We start from the raw sequence: 10,177 nt of genomic DNA, 5'->3' as shown, positions 1-10,177 counted from the left end.
TTAGCATCGACGCATAGCTGGTCAGCTGAGCCTTCTAAAGTGGCGCTCAAAGTTAAAATGATTTCAACAGTGTGTTTCATTACATCTCTCTTTGAATGAATGAATCCGCGTTTTTGAATGTGTAGTTGAACGAACGGTTTAAAGACTCACTCAAAGACAGTCCCTTTCCACCACCTTGTGGCGCAACAATCTAACTGCACTGACTGACAGCCCGCCCAGAACGCACGCAGGTGGAAATATCAATAGAAAGTCTCTTGCTATTGAGCCACTCAAAATTACCACAAGGGAAATTCCCTCACCGTGACAGCCCTAGGTCAAACCTTTTTTTTTCTGAGGTACATCGCAGTGTAAGCTTCATAGTGAACATTACTACATCACTCTCGTCAACGGGTTTGGAATGACATGATGCTGAGTAGCCTAAACGATGACAGTTTTCATTTTTGGGTGAACTATCCCTTTAAAGAATATTTGTAAATGGATTGAATTAACATTTTACTTAAATTAAAATTAATTAGAATGAAACATTTAAAGAGAAATAAGCTATTAAAGTTTGTTTACATTGCAATTTGTTTACATGCATTTTACCTTGTCGTGGCTGTTTTCAGGCAGAACCTTTAATGTTGTCATATCACACAACTGTATAACATTTCTTATATCATTTCTGAATGGATCGACCGATTTGTGCTGTTTATCTCTTATAAATCGTGGAGGAAGCGCAGCGCTGTGCGGGAGACTGATCCCGCTCTGCTTTAACGCGCGGCTGGCGGATGCACCGGGTAGCACCGCTTCACACTTTTGGAGTACTTGCGTTTTGCAGTTTCACGTGGGCTGTCATTTAAAAACAGCGCCTAATATGAGGTCTCCCTCGCTTCGGCGATAGACCCACCGGGAATGTCCCGGTGCTCCCGATGGCCAGTAGCTACATCGCTGGGTATGTTCAAGTATGCTAGATATGCCCAGATGCTGCGCAATTAGGCTTATTTAATATATCATGACATGGCTTACATGAACTTCCTCAAAAAATTATTTAGTAAACATAATTTACGAAAAGTAACCCGCCAAATTGGCTAGTGATTTGACAGCGTTACCCGCCGCAGCTGATTTTTACCCGCATTTGGCGGGTTGGCAGGTGTTAATTTCAAACCCTGCTTAAGTACATAAAAAATCGAGTACTTTTGTACTTTCACTCGAGTAAAATTGAAGGAGTACTTTTACTGGAGTAATATTTTATTATACGTATCTGTACTTTTACTCAGGTACTTGATTTGTGTACTTTGTCCACCACTGCTAATCACAGGAAAATTACATCTTGACTTTGCTGGTTGGCTGATGGCACCACACATTTATAATCCTGAGTAAAGGAAGTTCAGAAGATCTGACATTTTATAGCAGTCCAAATGATTGACTGAATGAGTATGTGCACAAATGAAGCTGATATTTGTTGAAAAGGCTCTTTAGTTGGAATCAGTGTTGTGTGAAGTGCTAATGAGAGCCTGATAAACTCAGGTTGTTGTTTTTGGTTCTCTCACTCGGTGCAGGACAATACAAGACAGAGAGTTGTTCTGTCCTCCGCATTCATTAAGACACAGAGCTCCACTGACTTGTGCTGTGCTCTCACAGTAATACACTCTCTCATGGGACAGGTTACCAGAGCCGGTGTGGACTGTCTTTTCAAATGTGGGCACATCCCATACAGAACTCTTGTATATTATCCCCTTATTTTCTCATAAATACTGTATTTCTCAAAGTTCTCCAAAAATGTCCCTTTTATACTGCATGTTCTCCGTCTGTAACTGATTTGAACATGGTGGAATACAACGACTTGTAACTGTAGGATCATTTCCAAAACCTCTCCAAGTCCCCCATTGCTTTGACCCCTTGATACAAAGCTGCACTTTGTGTTTACAAAAACCTAAAGGAATCTTGCTGAAATCCGGAGCCCTACTTTCTGTTACTGTGTTGCTTCACTGTGGTACAATCTGAAAGTAAACAACATAATTCTCTCTCAGTGTTGTGCAGAAGTCATATGGATCATTTCTCATTCCTGTGCCACAATGTGATTTTGTATGACTGTTGTCATCCGAGATTGTGTGCATGGTTAGCACAGTTTAATTTCCTCAACGAGACCTTTCTAAGTAAAACTGAATATTTATACAGAAATAATGTAAAACTGGACTTGATTTCATCCATGAGGATTTCTTTAGATCTTAGTAGGTTGTGATATTTTTGGTTAATATTTTTCCACATTTGTCAGCAGAAAAAAGGCATTTCAGAGGTAGAGAAAGTTGTTACATTTTGATGACACTGTGAAATATTAAATTTTTTTCTTTAGACTATGCCCTGTTGATTCAAGCATAATAAGACCAGGGACATTTATTTAAAAAGTGAACACCAGCAGTTTTAATTTCCTAATATATCTGTGAAATCATAAACATGAACTACCATTCAAAGTTTGGGGTCAGCAATTTTTTTTGGAAAGAAATTAATACTTTTAGTCAGAATGGATAAATTAAATTCATCAGAAGTGTCAGTAAAGATGTGTAATGTTTACTATTTCAAATAAATGCTGTTCATTTTAACTTTCTATTCATCCAAAAAAATCCTGAAAAATATGAATCACAGTGTTTACTAAAATATTAAGCAGCACAACTGTTTTAAACATTGATAATAATAATACGAAGATAATGTTTCTTGTGCACCAAATCAGGATATCAGGATCATGTGACACTGCAAGAAATTCAACTTTGCCGTCATATGATAAACTTACATTTTTAAAATGTTAAAATAGAAAATATACATATTATATATTTTTTATATATATAAAATGTATATATTAGTACTTTAGTACTTTATTTAGTCATTTATATTTATTTTAGTAATAATGTTTCACAATATTACTGTTTTACTATATTTTGGTTCAAATAAATGCTTTGGTAAGCATACAAGACTTGTTTCAAAAACCTGAAAAAAACTTCCTAATCCTAAACATTTGATTGGTAGTGTATATCATAAAATTGAAATGCATTTTGTCAAAGGTGTTCAAGTCAAATCTAGCTCTTTCTACTACTATACTTTAAGGCATAATAAATGTAGTAGTGTTGTATTGCTATAATGACTTGATGTTGTTGAATCTGTCATCACAGGTGGAGGTCATGATGCACAACAGCTTGCAGAAGGAAGGACTTGAGCTAAGCACCCTGCTCAAAACTCCTCACATGCAGGTCTGTTTACATCACATGCACACACATCCCCCAATTCCCCCATGTCTCCTCTATGTTGCTGTGCCGATGCCCACAGCTGTGATCGCAATCCCTGTCTCAGAGCCTGAGCTCTTTTGAACTCTATAACATGACTTTGAGGTCAGACTCATGCCTACTCTGTAGAACTCAGTGGCTTTCATCCTGAATATAACCCATCATCTCTGGCTCTCCATATCCTCCAGGCGCTTATGATGGCCCATGACAGTGTGGCTGAACAGGAGATGCAGCTGGAGCCTCATGTTCCTTCTGTCAATCAAAGTGAGACTCTCACCCAGTGGGGCGGGGAGACTGTCAAATTCGTGCGGATTGAGAAAGCAAAGGACATCCCATTGGTGAGGACATTTTTTCATTGCTTTTCCCCAGAATATTATGCACTTCTTGACATTTGACCTGTATTTTAACTTAATATGCACATGTGTATTTATGCAGGGAGCGACTGTTAGAAACGATATGGATAGCGTGGTCATCAGCCGCATTGTGAAAGGAGGAGCAGCAGAACACAGTGGCCTTCTGCATGAAGGAGATGAGATCCTGGAGATCAACGGTGTGGAAATCCGTGGCAAAGATGTCAACGAGGTCTTCGACATCCTGGTAATTAATTTTAAAGAAGGATGAGAGGAAGAGGTCTGTTAGGTTTTTGATTATAAAACACTTAAGCGTTTGTAAGTACTGATTGAAGTATCCAAAAACATTCTTAGGCCACTGAACAGTGAACACTGAATGTTGTTGTTTTTTTTATGTTCACAGGCAGACATGCATGGCGTACTGACTTTTGTTCTCATTCCCAACGCGCAGACCAAACCACCTCCTATTAAAGAGACTGTGGTGAGGCCTTCAGTCAGAACTAAATTAATTACTGCTTGAGTAAAACAATGCATAAATAAAAGTAATCAATGATCAAACTCATATCCTTGCATTCACCCAGATGCATGTGAAGGCACATTTTGACTACGACCCCTCAGATGACCCCTACGTTCCGTGTCGAGAGCTCGGCCTCTGCTTTCAGAAGGGAGATATCCTCCACATAATCAGTCAAGATGACCCTAACTGGTGGCAAGCCTACAGAGATGGGGATGAAGACAACCAGCCACTTGCTGGCCTGGTCCCTGGTACCGTATCTCACGTGCTATTCTGTGGATCCAGATTTGTGTTTAAATATTTCTGCCTAGTTTTATTTTGCATTGACTTACATGTCTTTTTCTTACTGATTGTCCAGGCAAAACTTTCCAGCAGCAGAGAGAGGCAATGAAGCAAACCATAGAGGAGGATAAAGAGCCTGAGAAATCAGGTTAGGGTCGCAGAACTCGTGCACACTCTTAAGCGCATACATGCGCAGTAATTCTCATTAACACTCATCTTATTTTGACAGGAAAACTTTGGTGTGCTAAAAAGAACAAGAAGAAGCGAAAGAAGATGCAATACAATGCTAATAAAAATGATGGTGAGTCTCTTCAGACAAACACTGGAATGAAAATGTACATGCTGAGGGGTCTCTCCACACCTGTGAGGACTCCGATGAAACTTTTTATCATGTGCTTCATGTACAGAATTTAAGAGTAACAGCAATGTTTTCCACAGCAGATCCTAAATTCTAAAGTACTTCAGTTTTGACGAACAGTATAGCATATAGCCTTTCAAATGATGTGCTATTTGATAGTGTGAACACAGGCGCTTGTCTTGATATATGTGCCCTGGAATGTTTCATCCTCGTTCACTATCTGCGTGATTTCTCTCCAGAAGTTATGACAGATAAAAATGTCTGTGTACTTGAACTAAAACTTTGTACTGAAACTAAGCCTTGTGTGTCTCTTTCCACCATATGAGCACTTGTCAGCATGGGCATCTATTGTTGTTGCGGTCTCCAGTATTTGTTCCATTTAGTTTCTTTTGTGACTTTAAAGCAGTGGCCCGTGTTGAAAAAAGTGCAGTTACTCCAAAAAATTTCAAAGCATGTGCGAACTGAACGTACAGAGAGTATGCACGGTTAGAAAAATCAGGCTGTGTGTATAAAATACACATGTGTTTTACTGATGTTGAAATTTACATCACGTAGACTTGACCGCATACCTTAGTATACGCATAAAAGCCAAAGTATACTTTGGGCTTAAAGTGTTTCCTCTTGCTCTGCAGACTTTGATAACGAGGAGATTCTCACATATGAAGAAATGGCACTATATCACCAGCCAGCCAATCGCAAGCGGCCCATTGCTCTCATCGGCCCACCAAACTGTGGTCAAAATGAGCTCCGACAAAGACTCCTCTCCAGTGAGCCGGACAGGTTTGCTGGCGCTGTTCCTCGTAAGTATCAGAAAACAAACTGTTTATCAGCCTGTGCTACTCAGTAATGTCCTAAGCAACAAACTCTCTTTGCCACAGACACCACGCGAAGCCGTCGCGATGTCGAGGTGAATGGCCGCGATTATCATTTCGTGTCCCGTCAGGCCTTTGAGATGGACTCTGCCGCAGGGAAGTTCATAGAGTCTGGAGAGTTTGAAAAGAACCTCTACGGCACCAGCACAGACTCAGTCCGACAAGTCATCAACACGGGCAAAATCTGCCTCCTCTGTGTACACACTCAGGTGAGTTTAGCTGCAACACACCTGCCTGGAAGCTTCTAGTGATCTTTAAGACCTTGATTATCTGGTTCAGGTGTGTTTAATTAGGTTTGGAGCTAAACTCTAATGGAAGCTGGCCCTCCAGGAGCAGAATTGGACACCTCTGCATTAGCAAAATCAAGTACCACATGCTTGTTGGATTGTTATTATTCACTATTTCTTCTACCTTTTTAGTCTTTGAAGGTATTGCGCAGCTCAGACCTCAAGCCCTACATTATCTTCATTGCTCCTCCATCCCAGGAGCGATTGAGAGCCCTCTTAGCAAAAGACAACAAAAACCCAAAGGTAAACATCGGCCCTGAAAGATCAACTCTCGGGAGCCATTCACAAAGAATGTTTTCGCATTCCACTGTGCTGATTTCCATTGTTTTTCTTTGTAAGCATTAGGGCTGCGACGATAAATCGATGCAGAATCGATTCTCTCTGGAATCGATTCTGAGCTTAGATTTTAACAGCAGGTGGCACTCTAATCTAGTTTTTATCCGCACACACAAATGCTCATGAATAAGAGTGCCTATGCGTACGGCTGAGTCCTGAGACCTCAGCCTAGAATGCTTTTATGACATGAGATTAATGTGAACACAGCCCATTGTGAACACCCTTGTAATTCACTTCAACCATTTCGAATTTTAGGAATAATTATTTTAGGTTCAAGTGTGTGTAAGGATTTGGAAACAAGCAGAGTACGGCTGTTTCTAAAGCATGAAGTGCCATCTTCTGTTCAAAACTAAGCTCAGAATCGACTCGAGAAAGAATCACAATGCATTCTGAAAATCTCAGAATCGATGCTGAATCATTTCTCGATTTGCGATGCATTGATTTATTTTCCCAGCCCTAGTAAACATGCACTAGACAAACGTCTTACACCTGTGTGCCTGAGTCTCAAGCCTGTGCATGAAATGGCACTGAAAAGATTTTAATTAATTTGTTTCCAGTCAAAAAAGACCAGCCTTTTTAAATTTTTGGATTCAATCTGTTTGTAAACTTCTTTCTGTTGTGGTCGAAGGCCTCGTTGATCTGAGCTTATGCACCTCAGTTTTTTAGTAAAAAAAGCATTATTTGGGGCAATGTTCACTCAAAAACTGAGATGCATATGCTCAAATTAATGAGTCCTACGAATAATCAGTAAGTTTTAGTCCACTGCAATAAAATTTAACTAGCATTTTAGGAAAAAGAAAATCATCTCTGGGTCAAAATGGCCAGAACACAACATGAGGATTAAAGAACGCATCTCGAGGCCTTGCATTTTTTTTCCCCATTCCCCTGCCTTCTATCTCTGTGTGAACCGGCCCTTTGGACTACTACTACCATTCTCATGGTTTCCCTTTTGGTTTGTTTTTTTTTTCTGTTTTTTCAGCCTGAGGAGCTGAGAGACATCATCGAGAAGGCCCGTGAGATGGAGCAGAACTACGGCCACTTGTTTGACGCCGCCATCGTGAACACCGACCTGGACAAGGCCTACCAGGAGCTGATGCGTCTCATCAATAAACTAGACACTGAACCTCAGTGGGTCCCCTCATCCTGGCTGCGCTGAGATTAAGCCCACTCACAGCGACCCCTCCACAGACGGGTGTAAATGAAGAGCAGACTGTTTGTGAATCGCACACTCTCGGGTTCCATAGAGTTGACTGAAAGCCACCGTTATTCCACTACAGGATTCAACACTAGATAAGGACACTACTACGCCCCCTCAGACCTCGCCAGAAGTGTCTGTCTGCACTGTGCTGTCAGCAGGCTGAGGGAATGAGAGTTTTTATGTCAGAGTTCGTTTGATCATGGTGTGTTTTTGAGTCCGGTTACCCACATTCCATTGAGAGTTACCAGCACTTGGTGCGGCAGTAGAATTAGGGCTTCTATACTGCTTTTGATAACTATTTATGATTGTAAATATTCTATATGTATTTTTAAAGACGTTTTTGGACAAATGTGGAGGGTTTACGTTGTGGGAAAGCAACTTTACTAAAAGTCACTGTTTTAAAAGTTCAATGAGATATTCAGACTCCAGAATAGTTTGGGCTCCCTGACATTATTAGTGGACAAAGACATTCATTCACTCTGTTCTCTCCTCTTTCACCCTGAAACTCTGATGTACAATGTTACAGTGAGTTCAGTGCCCATCTGAACAACTCTTTCAAGCTTACAAGACACTAAAAGGGATAAATGTCAAAGCGACTGATGCCTTCTATCCCTGTGGCGCTGCCTCAGTGTTCCTATGGCAAGCAACACTGTGATTATGACAGAGGTACACTTCAGGTTTTTTGAGAGTTTGCAAGGCCACATCTGAACACAGCTGCAAGATGGAAGTGGCTAAATGTAAGTCTATGCTCTCTGTCTCAGTATTCACATGCACTTCCAGCACTCAGAAGTGTAACCAGTATTGTAAACAGAATTTGACAGCAATACAGTGAGGTTCACCATCTGAGCGTCAGCACGGCCTAGTCTTAGTCAATGCTTCTGCACAATTTGAAATGTTTCGTTTGTGATTTGTTTTTGATTGGATTTGAAGGTTCTGTGTTGTTTTTACCCATTTCAACCTGAGCAAAGGGCTTGTGTTTTAACTTGTGGTAATGCTCTACATTATTAGGATCTCATGAAACCTGCCAAGAACATGTCCTGGTCTTTTTTCGCCCTAAATCAGAAAGAAAAAAATCCCTTTTTTCTTTTGTTTTCTTTTCTTTCTTTCTTTTTTTTGTGTTCTTAAAATTACAGTATGCAATATGAAAAAAATTAGCATCATAAAATATTTGACCTTAATTTGCACTTATAAAATCATGTAATGTATAGGTTGTATTATTATAATAAAGTCAAAATGCTGTTCAAACATTAGAATCTAATCTGAATCACTTTTGAGAATAAAAACAAAAATACAATAAAAAGATAAGAAGAAATGCTTAATTTTTGTGAAAAAATGTGGTCCAAACACAGGCTTAATTTTCTTTGTACACAATATATATATGTTTTTCTGTTTGGTTTTGGGCTGTAATCTTACCTGGACATGTTTCATGAATTTTTCACATCGGTTTGAAACATCAGCTCCATGTTGAGGTGAGATGTGTGTTCTGAGTGTATGCTTATGAACGCATGATTTCTGGGGAATGTTTAGCCCATGAGTGCAAATGCTGGAGTGAGGAACACTTGATCTTGATGGACAAGATCAAGATAAAGAAAAGCTGTGTGTGTGTGTGTGTGAGAGAGAATGTGTGTGTGCACATGATTGGTAACAACTCTTTTAAAAGAAGGACTGTCAGTTTTTGCAGACAAGTATTATCTCCATAGCTGATTCAAGCACACACTGGAAACAGCTTTACGGAGATTTGTTCAGCAGAACTGTTTTTATTGTTTGTTTGTTTTTCATTAAGATGATCAATGTGTATTTAGAATGCAACCTAAATATTTTTTTAATGTACAGAATAGCTCAGCCACTAGGAAACACACCGTTGAGGTTTTTACTCTTGTGCACTACACTTTGGTTTGTGTTGTGAGTGTGGACAGAGCCAGTAACCCGCTGTGCAACACCTCAGTCTCATGTGATCTAGTTACATGCCAGTCAACTGGAAGTAGAATTAATGAATGTAAAAGAAGAATCACCTTTCCTTCTCGACTGTTTTTGTATGAATTATACTTTAAGTGAATTAAAGCCCAGATTAATAGTGTTTGTCTTTTTTTCTTTATAGATGAGATGGTAATTTTATTAGCTAATTATGATTCTGCATGATGCTTTTTATTATATTGGTTGTTGACGTGACATGGCATTTTCACTGTCCCACAAGATAAAAATTAATATAATTAATATTGTCGTTATTTAAAATCCAGTAAATCATTAAACATTTCTTTGTCCTACATGGACCCATTGTTATAAAAGCTGCAGTGTTATTAGATTTTTTTTTACATTTTTGAGCCAAATCTCAAAATTGTCCTATGGTGTTACTGTCTCAAGCATGGTTCATTAAATTACAACTTTTATAAAAAAGACATAAAAGAAAAACATAAAAATGTTAATAAATACCTCCGGCATAATTGCACAAGTGTCTATTTTAGTAAATGGCAATCATTTTTTTCATCCATATATTTCTGAAAGCGTAGGAACTTTATACATTTTGTCTCTGAAAAGCATGTCCTATGGTGTGACACCATATCCTGATTTTAAATCAGCCAATTCCAGAAAAAAATTAAATTAGTTGAAGGACCTCATTCATGATTATGTTACTGAAGCCCCCTGTGAAGCCCATGACATGAGCACATGGTCAATTTTTGTCTCAGAATTGTTCAAATATTTAACTTTTTTGGAACCACTATAAAAGT

The 10,177-nt window shown here is 39.1% G+C and overlaps 1 protein-coding gene and 1 long non-coding RNA gene across 3 annotated transcripts in view; one reads left to right on the top strand and one right to left on the bottom strand.

Annotated features, from left to right (window-relative positions):
* pals1a (protein associated with LIN7 1, MAGUK p55 family member a) overlaps positions 1–7,866 on the top strand; it is a 26,419-nt gene extending 18,553 nt beyond the window's left edge. For both annotated transcript variants that reach the window (XM_016568830.1, XM_016568829.1), the window contains 11 exons: positions 3,144–3,221; positions 3,443–3,592; positions 3,690–3,851; positions 4,008–4,085; positions 4,186–4,369; positions 4,477–4,548; positions 4,630–4,701; positions 5,391–5,558; positions 5,637–5,839; positions 6,050–6,160; positions 7,233–7,866. In XM_016568830.1, coding sequence (XP_016424316.1) covers positions 3,144–3,221; positions 3,443–3,592; positions 3,690–3,851; positions 4,008–4,085; positions 4,186–4,369; positions 4,477–4,548; positions 4,630–4,701; positions 5,391–5,558; positions 5,637–5,839; positions 6,050–6,160; positions 7,233–7,409 — 1,455 coding nt within the window. In that variant the 3' untranslated portion in view covers positions 7,410–7,866. The remainder of the gene's footprint in view (positions 1–3,143; positions 3,222–3,442; positions 3,593–3,689; positions 3,852–4,007; positions 4,086–4,185; positions 4,370–4,476; positions 4,549–4,629; positions 4,702–5,390; positions 5,559–5,636; positions 5,840–6,049; positions 6,161–7,232) is intronic.
* The window catches only part of LOC107752783 (uncharacterized), a 15,902-nt gene extending 7,520 nt beyond the window's left edge, over positions 1–8,382 (bottom strand). The window contains exons 1-2 of the long non-coding RNA XR_001641385.1: positions 8,308–8,382; positions 1,665–1,667 (exon numbers count right to left, since the gene is read on the bottom strand). This is a non-coding gene — a long non-coding RNA (uncharacterized LOC107752783). The remainder of the gene's footprint in view (positions 1–1,664; positions 1,668–8,307) is intronic.
* Between the last annotated feature and the right edge of the window lie 1,795 nt (positions 8,383–10,177).

This window comes from Sinocyclocheilus rhinocerous, unplaced genomic scaffold, assembly GCF_001515625.1.
Source record: "Sinocyclocheilus rhinocerous isolate Xijiao unplaced genomic scaffold, SAMN03320098_v1.1 scaffold61, whole genome shotgun sequence".
In the NCBI taxonomy this organism is placed as follows: domain Eukaryota; kingdom Metazoa; phylum Chordata; class Actinopteri; order Cypriniformes; family Cyprinidae; genus Sinocyclocheilus; species Sinocyclocheilus rhinocerous.
Note: the sequence above shows the minus strand (reverse complement) of the source record. Positions and strands in the feature narration are given on the sequence as shown.